This window comes from Balearica regulorum, chromosome 2 (assembly GCF_011004875.1).
Source record: "Balearica regulorum gibbericeps isolate bBalReg1 chromosome 2, bBalReg1.pri, whole genome shotgun sequence".
NCBI lineage: Eukaryota > Metazoa > Chordata > Aves > Gruiformes > Gruidae > Balearica > Balearica regulorum.
The window spans coordinates 121,719,403-121,733,225 of record NC_046185.1 but is presented as its reverse complement, the minus strand read 5'-3'; the positions used below and the strand labels follow the sequence as shown (position 1 = coordinate 121,733,225).

At 46.0% G+C, this 13,823-nt stretch overlaps 1 protein-coding gene across 2 annotated transcripts in view; it reads left to right on the top strand.

Moving 5' to 3' along the window:
- SH3BP5 (SH3 domain binding protein 5) overlaps positions 1 to 13,131 on the top strand; it is a 52,429-nt gene extending 39,298 nt beyond the window's left edge. For both annotated transcript variants that reach the window (XM_075745683.1, XM_075745684.1), the window contains exons 5-9: positions 1,372 to 1,502; positions 5,159 to 5,201; positions 7,139 to 7,358; positions 10,713 to 10,973; positions 11,671 to 13,131. In XM_075745683.1, the coding sequence (XP_075601798.1) occupies positions 1,372 to 1,502; positions 5,159 to 5,201; positions 7,139 to 7,358; positions 10,713 to 10,973; positions 11,671 to 11,852 (837 nt within the window). In that variant the 3' untranslated portion in view covers positions 11,853 to 13,131. The remainder of the gene's footprint in view (positions 1 to 1,371; positions 1,503 to 5,158; positions 5,202 to 7,138; positions 7,359 to 10,712; positions 10,974 to 11,670) is intronic.
- Positions 13,132 to 13,823: the final 692 nt, after the last annotated feature.

Sequence of the window (13,823 nt, the reverse complement as noted above, 5' to 3'; positions counted from 1 at the left end):
TTGCCACACTACAAAGAAGGCAAACCAGCTTCTGTGCAGTCTTTGGAGACTGCATTTTAAGACACTTCCACAGTAAAATCAGCCTTGTCTGACATATTTCACTAGGGAAAGTCATTGCATCAACGTAGGTTTCGAACAGTTGTTCAAGATAAGAGGCTGCAGCTTGTTTTCAGGATGCAGGAGAGAGCCTGTTACGAATCTGATAGATTTTTTTTTTTTTTTTTTTACCTTTCTTCAAAAATGGATGCTTTATTTATATATAAAATAGTTGAAGGGTGCTGGAGTGTATTATTTTATATCTAATCAGAAGACCCTCAGGAAACGTTTCTTTCCCATAGTTTAAAGTTCTGTAGCAACCTCTTTGTTTAATAATAAGTGGTATGTGCAGACGAGCAAAATGTGGCCTCCAGTACTAGTAGCAAGAGCTTCTGGTTGATGCTGATGCAGTTCAGCTGTGGAATATAGCAGGATCATGCTTTCATTTAGGCATCAGAAAGGACAACACCACAGTTTTCCTGAGAGGACCAGCACTCCAAGCAAGTCAGTGTTGACCGTGCTCTTTTCCCTGTTCAGTTCAGCCTGAGGGCTAAGATAATTTCAAGAAATTAGAGCTTCGTGGGTGAGGTTATTTAAAATAAGGTATATTGACTATTCTTTCTGGATCTGAGAGCTCAGATGCATGTTCTGGTGGTGGGAGCCAGCTGAAGCAAATTTGCTTGAAGTTGTGGAGCAGCTGATTCACAGCTGAGACATTTCCAAATCCAGTACTGGAGAAAATCAAGTCCTGCCATTTTTTTGTGTTGGATACCTTTACAGCTGCAAAAGAGGGAGCCTTAAAACTGCCTGCTTTCTCCTCATTGCCAGACAAGTGGGGAGGTGTCACCGCTTTTCTTACTTTAAACAAATTGGTTATCCCCCTATCTGGATCTTGACTGCTAGCAAATTAAAGAAAACAAATTTTCTGACATACACCTCTGACACCTGAAATTTGCACAATAAAAGTACCCTGGATAGAACTACTGGGAAAGCCTGACTAGGGGATACCAGCAGAGCAGCTAATGGAGGGACGTTTACTTTACCTGTTGCTTTTGTAGACTCCCAGTTGCTGTACAATACCAAGGCAGTGAGCATTTGTTTGTAAAACTTTGAAGAAATGATTGCTTGAAGTATTTGCTAGCTTGTGTTTGCAAATCTGACATATTGCTGCTCCTTTCAGAAAAGACTTAAGTAGGTTCATTGAAAGTAATTTTTTCTATACCCTCGCTTTCCTGACATGAGCTGATTGGAGAGGTTATGAAGATGCTGTTAATTAAAATAGTAAGAAACGAATCATTATGTCTTGCCACTCAACCTGTTTTTTCCCTCTTGAAGGTCATGGAGGCAGAACAGACCAAAACAAGAAGTGAGTTGGTTCACAAGGAGACTGCAGCCAAATACAACGCTGCCATGGGAAGGATGAAACAACTGGAGAAGAAGCTGAAAAGGGCCATCAATAAGTCAAAGTATGTTTTACATTTGGAGATGAGTTTGGTGGTGAAATCTCTTTGGGGGAAATACTTATTCTGTGGGGTTTTTCCAACTTGTGAAAGTATGCTGCATTTTGTACCTCCCTCTTTGGGCTCCTGTTTGCATGCAGCAGCCTCACAGCACAACTGGTACCCGCTATTTGTCCTTGCATTTGTGTCTTCTAAAGCACCTGACTTGATAGACTGGTGAACTAAGTGAGATAAGAAACCTTTTCTGGGCATATTCTTGTGCATTGAACCCTTTGGTGGCGCGTGACTTGAGAAACAGGGTCATGGATTCACATAAATGCTTGCTACAGAGCTGCAGAGGTCTGTGCGTAGAGGTTTTGCAGCTTAGGACCGTTTGCAGTTTAGTTCTTATTTTTAGTGAGGAGAGCAACAAAGCAAGTGACAGAAACCTGAAAGGTGTGAGACTGCATCAGTGCAGCATGCTGTACATCAGACTTGTGTACTTCCCAATGCTGCTGTAGCAAAACTGCAAGAGCTGTTCTTGGGGAAGGAAATGCACTTCAGAGAGCATAGCTAAGCAGCAAGCGCTGTTAATAAATGTGTCTGCATTTGGTTGCAGTTTTGCTGTTGCGGAGAAGCGAAACAGCTTTTTGCTCAGAACTTGTTTTAAAATTTTGGCCCTGTTTACAATCAATTCTTAATCCTCTTTATATTTCGCAGTCATTTTCTTTATATTTCCAGACTGTAGCTTATCTAAACAATCTGCTTGCTGTATTTAGCTTTTAATCCCTCCATCTAAAAATGACTTTTTGGTGAAATCGTTCAACTAAAAATCTATTTTGATTGGTGTTTGTTCAATTCAAGAAAGGATTAGCACTTCTCAAGGAAGATTCAAGCATGTTTGCTGAAACACTGTAGCAGCATGGCTTTGTAGAATGAGCTGCTGTTTGTCTAGCACTGCACAGGGACTGTGAAAAACAGATCACTAAATGACAGATTCCTCTGGATAAAAGCAATATCTGAGGAGTGGTTTTGCTGTTAGGACTTCCTTCCTTACAGTAAGATTTAAAATAAAGACCCTGATAAGTTGTCAGTGGGGTCCTACATACCTTTTTATAAGAACGATGGTGCTGAGCCTGATGCCCCAGCTGCCTCTCGTGCGATTTGCCTTCTGAGTCTTCATTTCATTGCTGAAACTGCCCTCGTGGGGGTGTTGTCTTGGGTCATGCTCCTCAGGACAAGCTGGTTTTTGCTCGTGTGGAGGGATCCCAACATATTTCTTTGTCTCACAGCTAGGGCTGACTGTAGCATGAACCACCTTGGTAGGGTGTTTTGGAGATCCTTTAATAAGGGGTGTACAGAAATGCTGATTCTAACCTAGTATTCAAGCGGAAGATGCCCGATGGCACAAACAGGCATATCGTGGATGTTTTTGAAGTCATACTACATGGGGATGTTGGAAAGGTCAGTCGTCTATCAGCATTGCAATTTTCACGTAAAGGAAAATGGAAACTGAGCTGAAAATATCAGTGCTGTCAAGTGGCTACCGAAAACTGGGAAATGAGGCTGCTGAATTTGTGGCTGCTTGTATTGTAGAGTATAACTGGCTACTAGCTGCTCTTTCAGGAAGTGCTCTGCCATTCTCCCTGGGTGGTGCGGGAGGGTTGGCTGTAATGTTTGGGCCCGTGTTGTCCATCCTCTCTCTCCATAAACTTGTGGGCAGACATGCTGAATGAGTTGCTCTTTTCCGTGCAAAAAATTATTTGGGTTTGGTCCTCCTGTCAGTCTGGATTAAGGTGCTTAAAGAATTACTGTTTGAAAGTAAGACTGGCACAGCCTGGAGGAAAGTAATTTAACTGATTTGCTGTGTAAAGTTGATCAGCGGATGATTATTGGATTATTTTGGTTTGGTTTTGCTTTTAATTTTGTTTCTGGGTGCTTACTTGCTTGTAAGCTGTGGATGTGTATACGCCTGCATGTTCTTAACAGTTGCCAGATCTTCTGGCTCTGTGCCTCTGAGCTGTAGGATAGTGAACTTGCCTGCGTTAGCTGGTTTTTGGAAGTCACTTTCTGCTCCAGTGACTTGGGCAAAGTGCCTTTCACTCTTCCTGTCATCTACTTAAAAAGCACTTTGCTTGACTATGCAACGTCATGGATTTAGACAACTGATGATGTAGGACACCAGTTGCATCAGTGAACGATTCGCCAGCCCTGCTGTGTCATAGACCAGGTTTCAGTAGTCACAGGGTTGTGGATGTAAGAGCATGAAGTGACCCGAGGAGATGCGAGTCCCCACCCTGCCAGTGCATTGCTTTCTGCTGGTGTCAGATGCCTGGCTGAGTGTTAGCGATGAGTGAGGAAAAGTGCTTACGTTTGAGCTCCTACGTGTCAGGCTGGTGCTACCCTGTTCCTGGCTTAGGTGGCATCTTTCTTGCCTGTTACCTGTAGGCGTGCCTGCTCATATGTGCATGTATATGTATTTGTGTTTACACACATGCATATACACATACGTGTGCGTGCATATATATTTTTTTCACACCACAAACACACGTGCTTGTTTGCTGATAGACAGGGCACTTTCACCTAGGTTTGTGGAACGTGATGGGAGGTTAGGTTTCAAGCCTGGTTGTTCCCTCCCAGTTGGCACTGGGGTAAGAAAGGCAGAGAATTGGGTCGTTTGAGGTGACTGGGTTTCACTGTTTTCCCTGCAACACCGTTTTGTCAGTGTCTCTGCCCTCCCATTGCTTTGGGCTATAGCTACAGGAGTTCTTTAACTGTTGGATCCAGACTCCCAACTGTGGTGTTTTACCATGCCTGGCAGGTCCATCTGTGTAGACTTTGGCAGGGCTATGTCCCTGTGAGGAAAGGCAGAGGTGCAGTCTGAGTGGATCAGTGTCGCTGGAAACATCACAGACTTGGCTCTGCGCTCCTAGTGACGGAATGGGGGTTGATTAAAAACGTAGAAGAGGCTTGCTGTGAGGGTAGAAATATAGGGTAGTTAACATTCTATTTCATATAAAATATCTAATTGTTTATCTCTCCCATACTTTCCAGGAGAGCTTCTGAGAGATGAAGAGGGCAGTGAGCCCTGCTAAAAATTTTTTTTTTTTTGCTGCCCACTGTTATATCAGATTATATTGGCTTGTGGGCTTCAAAACTTCAAAGCTGCAACGTGGTTTCTAGGCTTTGTACTGCACCGCTTATGCACCTGTCCTCCTGCAACCTTATAAGCAAGTTTTGTTGTCCGTAGTGGGAAACAGACGGGGTGTGACACTGTCCTCTGTGTCCCAGCAAACTGTTGGAGAGCCGTGCATCAGGAGGGAAGCTGAACGTGGGGAATTCTGAGGTTCACCTTCTGTGGGGAATTTACATGTGCCGTGGGCTCAAAAATTAGACGGATACAGAGAGGATACCTATGCCTGAAGGAATTATGCTGTCAACTCCAAAAACTGGAATTTTGCAATTTGTATTTAGGTCAAAAGACCCATGAGAAATAGATATATTAGAGGGGAAAAGAGACATTGAGAGCACATGTAGGTGTTCTATCATCTAGACAGTAGTCTCTCGGGATTACAGTGAAACACCAAATAGCTATGTTAATGCTACGGAGAGAGCAACTCCCACTCCAGTACTCTGCATTCAGTCCCAGTGATTGTAAACAATTGTTCTTTGTTTTTCCACAGACCTTATTTTGAACTCAAGGCAAAGTACTATGTCCAGCTAGAGGTATGTATGTAATTCAGATCCATCTGAAACTCTTTATTGCTTACAGTAAATACTGAAATTACATCTAAAATGCTCCGACAACTGTGTTGCGTTTCTGTACAAAACCAATTCAATTGAAAACCTCTTGAGCAATTTGCTAAGCACATTTTAAAGATAAAAGACACAGAGAGGCTTTGTTTCCTTGTGTGAAATAAGAGTGTTCGAGTCCTGCTGCTTACTGCCAGAACCAAACAAATACAATTTGACCATCTTTAGTTCTTCTAGTTTGAAGTCTCTGGGGTTTGTTTGTTGCTTTCCCCCCCCCTATGTTTTAAGCATCAGGCTATTCAACTGTGCTTAGGGTGCTGTTTTCTGTTCACTGATTGGGTCAATTAACAGAACAAGTAACCTACTTGTAGTACTCAAACACCACACAGATGTGAATTTCTGATTTTGAGTTTGGCTGGATAGGCTGCTGGGGCTTTTCTTGGCATCTCTGCGCTGCACTCTGTGTGGTGCAATGATGTCCAGCCAGTGCTTGGGCACAGCGCATGCCTTGCAGGGCACAGTGGTCCCGGGGTGGGCATGGCAGTTGTGCCTGAGATGGTAATCCCTGCTATTACAGCCCTTAGTCTTGGAGCTCCCAGGGGTGGGAGAGCAAAGTTGCACTAAAAAATTCAAATGCAAGAATCGCTCTTTCTATTTGAGTGACTTTTGCTGCATGTGGCCCCCAAAACCTGGGAGCCCGGCTCCTCTGAGCTGAAGGGTAGTGGCTGGTGCTGTAGGTGTGAGGGATGCGCGCAGGGTCTAAGTGGAGCACGTTGCCTTGCACCAATGGCTGCAGGTGGAGCAAGGCTCCAGCGGGGTGCTAGGTCAGCAGAAGCTTAGCTAGAAGATTCCTGTTCCTTGCCTGGGGTGCAAGGTATGTTCCACACCTTTATTGTGAGCCCTTCCCTGGGATGCCTGAGATACACCAGCTCTTTGTAAGCCTCGGAGACTCTGGCGTGTACCTTTTGCTTGCCAGGATCCAGGCTTGGGCTGCCCTCTGCTCCTCTGTCTTGCCTGGTTGCGTAGCTGTGGTCAGCAGCTGCTGCTGCATGGAGCTGAACCCTTGCCCATCCTGGACTGGGTGCCAGCCCAATAATCCTCTTTTGCTAGAGGCATCTTTTGAGAAATCCCCTTTTCTCCATGGCCAAAGGCCCATGGTTTGGAGGGCTGTTGCTTCTCTGTGACAGCTGCTCAGTGCCTTCCTGAAGCAGGGTGATTGTGTAAAAAAATAAAAAAAAAAATAAAAAAAAAATATATAAAAAATACAAAAGACAGCACAGATTGCTTTTAATGTACAATATAAAACAGAGTTGAGACAGCTACAGATACACAAGCAGTGTTTTACCTTTGGGAGATGGTGTACAACACTTTTGCCCTTGCTGTAGAGCTGAGTTTGTGCCTGGGGACACGGAAACTGCTGTATTCCAGCTGTCAGGGCTTGAGGCTTGCTGCTTTCTAGTCTGCAGGTTTAAGTGACCGAGAAGTGATGGGTTTGGTGCTCGGAGAGCTGGGCTTAGGCCCTTTAGGGACAACCCACAGCCATGCTGTGCCCTGCAAGCAGGGGCTGCCAGCAAACCCTTAGGGGTGGTTGACGGATAAGCAGCAATGTGCTGTTGAGAGCTGTGTTCCTCTTAACGAGATATCCTGCGTGTTAATGGGGGGACCCCTGCTCCGGACCCCAGGGGCAGTCGCAGCCAAGGGCTCCTGTGGTTTGCCTGGCTGCTGTCTCCTTCACAAGTGCCACTGCTTGTGCTTGGGTGCTCTTGAAGGATGGACTCTCCCATCACCTAGATACCAACCCTGGTTTATGCTAGCTTGCCTCTGCAGAGCCACGTCGCGTGGACAGGGAGAAGTGTGTACTATGCGTCATTTGTAATGAAAGCACATCTAATACCTGTATTCCTTGTTAGCAACTGAAGAAAACAGTGGATGACCTGCAGGCAAAACTGGCCCTGGCAAAGGGAGAGTATAAGACTGCCTTGAAAAACCTGGAGATGATCTCAGATGAGATTCACGAGAGGAGACGGTCCACTGCCATGGGGCCCCGAGGATGTGGTGTGGGTGCTGAAGGGAGCAATACCTCTGTGGAAGACCTGTCAGCAAGTAAACCGGAGTCGGACACCGTCTCCAGTGAGTACAGAGTGCCGCTGTGCCTACGATCCATGGGCATCGTAAGAAATGCTGAGATGAAGGTCGCTCTGCATGTTCTGCCGTTTGAAAATTGCTGGCTGTTGTGGGACTGTGGCTACCTTGTTACGCTCCTCATTATTACAGGAGTTGATTGTATTCTTTAATAGCCAGTTTTCAAGGGGAAAGGATTTGAAGTACATCAGCTGTTCCCTTAGCATCACTGTTGCTTTTGGTACAGTGCTGTATGAAAGGAACAAAATTAATACACTGCAAAGCATGCTTCTAATTTTTTTAAGCTGGTGCTGCTGCTGTCTGTGACTTGCCTGGGGTGGTCGCAGGCTGTTTCAGGTCATTCAGCAGGTTACTGAGGTGGCAGTGCACTTTGGAAACAGACCTTTTGGATCAAGCGCTTGTCTTGCGGGGCTGGGTCTGTGGCAGAGGGACTAAATTTGCAGCTACAGCAGTAGAGAAAGGCGTGCTGCTCGCACAGAAGGGGTGTAGGGATAGGCTCCTTTGCACTGCGGGATCTTTTGCCAGTATGTGATTTCAGCAGAGCATGCGTGCTGCGAACAAGGGAAGCGAAGCAGCAGCAATATGCTAATGCAGTGTACCGAGAGGCTCTGTATGAGAGACATTTCTCTTGGGTGACAGCAGCAACCACCAAGCAAGCTCTAAGCCTGGGTAACCTCTGCTTTCTGGTGGCACATGGGGACCATGGGTTTCAAAGACTGGAACGGTCTGTTGTATTGTGAGTTTGCTTTTGTCCTGGCTCTGGGTGAAAGTGGATAGATGGGCGTTGCATGTGACCTGCTTTTTCCCCCCTCCTGGACCCTTTCTCCCCTTCTTGATGCAGAAAGTCTTTTTTTTTTGGTTTTTTTTTTTGTTTTTTTTTGCTGCCCAGTCCCACAAATCCCAGTTATGTTTATATTTCAGCTCCATTTCTGCAGGGAAAAGTCTAGCTCAGGATTGCATGAGTTCATGATTACACAACCCCGATGCCCAAAGGCTGAACGTGCAGTTCCCTTGTAGAGCTGGTGCACACAGGTGCTGAGGCCCTTGTAGTCCATGGCACAGCCCGTCTGTGCCGTGGGAGCTGGGAGGCAGCCCTGGGCTGGCCTCCGTCCTCTGCAGTGGCAGGAGTTTTCGCGTGATGTGCTGGAGCGCTCTCAGGACTGTGCAGCTGGGACCTGAGTTGCCACAGCAGGCGAGTGTGGTGCCTGGGCCAGCTGATGCAGTGGGGTTTTGGTATGGCTGTATGTCTTCTGCCACCCTGAAGTCCCAAGGCTGAGCCTTTCTGAGTCAGGCAGGGATTGCCTCTTTGGACACCCACAAGTCCCCCTCCTTGCGCAGAAGGCCTCCCAAGAGCCATAGGTGTAACTGAGTTGAGGGTTTTCTTGTGCTGAAGGAGTTCAGGTACCTGGTATGTAGGGGCCAGAAAGAGCCAAGAAAGTTAATTCAGAGCAACCAGTTGCTAGCCCTCCTGGCCACTGCTGAGGCTGGGGGCAAGGACTGCCAGCACGGGCTCATCCCTCGCTTTGAATTGCACAGCCTGACATAGGTGGAAGGACTCCAGGTTGCATCTAGTGCCAGTGCAGAACTGGGTTACGACAGGGCAGGACTAGCAGCCTGCCAGACGTAATAACCAAAATAGCCTCGACAGATTAAGCTCTCGTGCATTGTAATGTGGGGAAGGTTCCACCAAGACCCTTTTATACCTTGATTTTTGTCTGCTGGAGTTGAGTAAAACACCTCCTCAGCAGGAGTTTCTTGGCCCTAGCAGATGCTCCTGTGTGCTATAGTAAGTGTAGATGGTGATAAATAAGCTACAGTTTTAGTTGCACTTGTTGCAGACTGGCTGATGTCAGTGCTTCTTGCCAAGAGGAGGACTCCTGTAATTGGAAACATCTTTTTTGCCCAACCTTTTTTTTTTTTTTTTTTTTTTTTTTTTTGCTTTCACCCCCTGTGAAGGTGTCTGTATTGCTCACGATACATTGGTAAAACACAGCAAGTGAGAAGACAGGCCACTCTGCGGTCTTGCATTTGACATCATTAAAAAACAAAACCCAAACCACAACAAACTGTCTCTGAGCACAAAGTGCCCTGGAGGGGGCTCAGGAAGGTGGATAATGCTGTTATCCACTTTGTTTGAAGCCTTTTCGGTCAATTCCGCAATGTGTAAGTGCAGTTCTGCAATCTGCAGATCCAGCAGAAAGAGGCTGAACACCTCTGCAGTAGCCATGACGTAGCTGCCTCTGGCACCCTTTGCGTCCGAGCGGTGCCTGTGAGCCCCAGGCTGCCAGGTAACAGAACAACTACTTTGAAACTTCTCCTTTGAGCCATTTTGTTAACACTGCTGCTTTGGTCCTGCCGCTCTTTCAAGGCGGTTCTGAGCCCCTCTAACAATGGCAGGAATCGCAAGGAGGCGTAATCGAAGATAACCTCAGGTCGCTGTAAATGTCTTGCTGTTCGTGGGACTTCTTCAGACCAGCATGATTCCAGTGCATGCTTTTGTTGGGTAAAGGCTGATGCATGTAAAAAAACGTTCTGATCCCAGCGGGTCTACTTGTGTGCAGAAGTCTTTGGTTCATAAGTCCCCATCCCGCAATGAGCCAAGATTGAAAAATGTTGAATTGTAGCAAAATCTATACACCCCTATGTTGCACAAAACGGAACCGTTTTTAATGGATTCCTCCTCTGTTGCTAACGAAGAGACAGCAGTTTATTCTAGCCAGACAGTTTGAAGCTGGTTTGCTTTAATTAGAATTCAGATCTGAGCAAACTTGAGCAGGGAGAATGTGGGTGGGACTTAGTTCTGAATTTGGTGTTGCTTGGTGATCCTCATCCAAAAAGAGATCTTGGGAGTTCATGCTGGGTTTTAACCAGTGGGAAGATAAGTTGGAAGCGATCTGCCCCTGGAGTTACATCTTTCTAATTAGTGACTTAACCAGGAGTCTGTGCTGGGATCAAGATGGTGCTGGCTGAGGCAGGCACAGGGGACTAAACCCTGGCCCAAGATACGTACCGAAGAGCACAAGTGAACAACGCCGGCTGGGCAGCAGGGACAGTAAAAATCCAAGCGCACCTTGGCACGAGGAGCAGTAGCTGGTGTAGAGCTGGTCTTGCACAGCATGGCTGGCAGGTGTGCTGTTCCTCAAAGCAGAATCAGGCCTTCGCGATCCGTGTGTGAAATGCGGGGGTAAGGCTTTGCGAAGGGTGCAGGGTCTGAGAAGCAGCAGCCTGTGGGTTAGCAGGCCGTGCGTGAATGGGAGACGCAAACACGAGAAACTGCTGTTGCCCGCAAAGGTGCAGGAGGGGGGTAGGTTTGCTGACTGGAATATTCTTTGAACATTGCAGTGGCTTCAGAAGTGTTTGAGGATGACAACGGCAGCAGCTTCGTATCCGAAGAAGATTCGGAAACTCAGTCGGTGTCCAGCTTCAGCTCTGGTCCTACAAGTCCCTGTGAGGTGCCCGCTCAGTTTCCTCCTGCGACGCGACCCGGAAGCCTGGATCTGCCCAGCCCCGTATCCCTCTCAGAGTTCGGGATGATCTTTCCTGTCCTTGGCCCCCGAAGCGAATGCAGCGGGGCATCCTCCCCCGAGTGTGAAGCTGAAAGAGGTACGCGCAGCTGGATACGCCCTGGGCCAATGTTTTTCAGCTTTATAAAGGGAGCAGGAAAACCTTCTCAGCTCCCCTAGGCGTATCGCCAGCTCACGGAGCTCTGACCTGCTGGCCGCGTCCTTGGGGAAGGCAGTTCTTGAAGGCCCTGCGTCCCACAGTTAACGATGACATCTAAAATGTTTTAAATATTCTTCTCCTGGCTGGGAAGGTTCCCCAGTTCTCTCTCAGTGGAGGGGTTCAAGGTTTCTTGTGAAATAAGTGATCAGTGGGATTCTGATGGTACGTTTATTTTAAGGAAAATCTGAGTTTAATTTTTCTTTTTTTTTAAATTACTGTCCTGCTTGCTGAAAATCCTGCTTCCCAGGAAAAAAAAAAGGTGCCAAAGGGAACCTCTTGCAGGCTCTGCCAGCCCTTGCTGACAAATCCAGACTAAAGGATTACCACTGTTCTTGTGTACTCCAACCTCAGGCTGTTTACAGTGTAATTTGCTGATGCAGTGCACAAGACGAGCGCAGCTTGGAAGGCCAACTTCGGTTTCGCTAAAGCATCTTGCTCCTGCTTCTATATATATATATATATATTTTTTTTTTTTTTTTGGTGTGCTTTGGCAAAGGAAGCTGCAGAGGCACCACTTGAAGCTTAAGTTGCAGAATGAAATCCGGGTTTAACATCTAGTTTAATCCTTTCTTTGCAGGGGATAGGGCAGAAGGGGCTGAGAACAAGACAAGCGACAGAGTGAACAAGAATAGGAGCAGCAACAGGAGCAGCTCTGCTGAGGGGCTGGCTTTGGATAACCGAATGAAGCAGCTCTCCCTTCAGTGCATGAAAATCAAAGAGGGAATATGCGCAGGCAGAAAAGCTGCCCAGATTGGCTGAGTCCTTCTTGTGCCCTGTCCTGATTAATGGGAGTATAAATATTTATACATGAACTTCTAAGTGTTTGAAGAACATTGTGCCAATAATATATGCCAAATCTTAAGCGTTTACTCTAAGAATTTAAAACTGCACTAAAAGAAGTCTAATTGATGTGGAGGGCTGAAGTTTTTATTCAGTAAATCCTTTGTAGGCCGGACAAGTTATCAAATGTTTAAGCTGTGCTCGTATTTCACAGACTTTGTAAATTGTTTTGTAGCAGCCTGGCTGAAGCAATAACTAGTAATGTTCCCGTGTAAATTCATGCCGGTAGGGGGTCTGAAATTCAAGCCAGACATTTGCAGAGCGCGGTTTGGCTTCAGTTTTGTAGAATGAAACGCTCTTTAGATACAGTGGATCTCTCAAGTATAAGTGGCATATTCTTTAAACATCTGTATTTGTCTGTATTATGCTGAAACTGTAGAAATATTTTGTATATGGGAAAGCTGTTGCATGTGTAGGGTCTAAAAGCCTTCACTCTTCCCTTGGTGCTCACAGAAAGGTACAGATGAGTTGTGCCTACAAAAACTGGTCTTGAGAGACAGACGAACGGGAGGGTAACACTCGGTGGTAGGCCCTATCCCAGCCACCTTCCCGACTCTGGCTTGGACTCTGAGGGCGATTCCAGTGACCAAAAAGAGTTGACTGGCCCCTTGCCCTTCCCCTCCCGAGAAGTGAAGTATTATTTTTCAGCACTTTAAGTGTTTTGGGGTTTTGGGGGGTTTTTTGCTCGAAAATGGGAGTCATAGATGTGTTCAGGACCGTTACGATAAGGGATTCGCCCTTGAAATATGCATGAAGAAAAGGAACTGCCGGTGTAGATTGACAATGTGTTCTTAAGCTTCTCCGTAGGTTGTACCGTGTGGGGTTTTATAACTGTTAAAGGGACTTGGGATTTTAGTATGCCCTAGAGAAGGGTTCAATAAAACTAGAAAGGGCACGGGCATGTTTTGCCAGCAGCTGTTAGGCAGTAGTAGTGTCTGGTAATTATGCTAAGTGGTAGTAAAAATCCTAGGACTCTTTGGTTTTGGTGGCTAAGCATTTCTGAAAGCACCATTTTATCTAAGATGTCGGTTTATATTGTTAATTTGATGGGAATTTTAGTATTGCCCCCAAAGTATTTTCTATTCTATGGTTTTGCAGTCCTGTTGTATTTTGTCCCTGCCACAGCTTGTGTATCTATTCTCAAAGTTAATGTAAAATTCTTCACACTACAGTAAACGTTTTTGTTTTCCACATTTCATTCGGCGTCTGTACAAGCTACGGGTTCTATCTCAAGCGCTGAGAACCAAATCTTCTCCTGCGGCAAGTTTAGTCTTTAAATACTCCAGCCCGGTGTTGCTCCCCTTGGTATTCGATTCCTTTGCAGTATGTGGACAACTGTTACCTCCTTCCAGCTTCCTGACTCCCTGCATACCTCATTCATTTTTAATTCTGAACTGCGCGAGAGCAGAGCTGTAGTAGTTTCCCAAATCCCTTACTATGCAGAAAAGAGGGGAGGTATGGTGTAACGTAACACCTCTGTACTTACGCTGCTGAAAGTGCTGTAAGGCCATGCAGAATTGAGGTAAAGAAACCCGCTTTCACAAAAATTAGATTCAATGCATTATAGCTGTTCGGCTGTGACAGTTTTAAATAGTTATACGTTGGCACGTTCCAAAGACCTGAAGGCTGAACTCTGCCATTGCTAGCATTTCCCAGCCCAATACATGCTTAGGAAGGGAATCTGTGGTTCCAGCTTCCGATGTGACCAATACTTGGTGAAAAGCTGGGACTGACAGTATTAAATATTAAACGAAAAGCAGTGCAGAAGTACCACATTGTATTCAACGTTTTTACTTACACTCTTGTAGTTAAGCTGTTGTCTGCGCTATTACTTGTTACAAAGATTAGCAGAGGTATTTGTGGTTGAGTATCTTCTTTTTGCTGACTTGC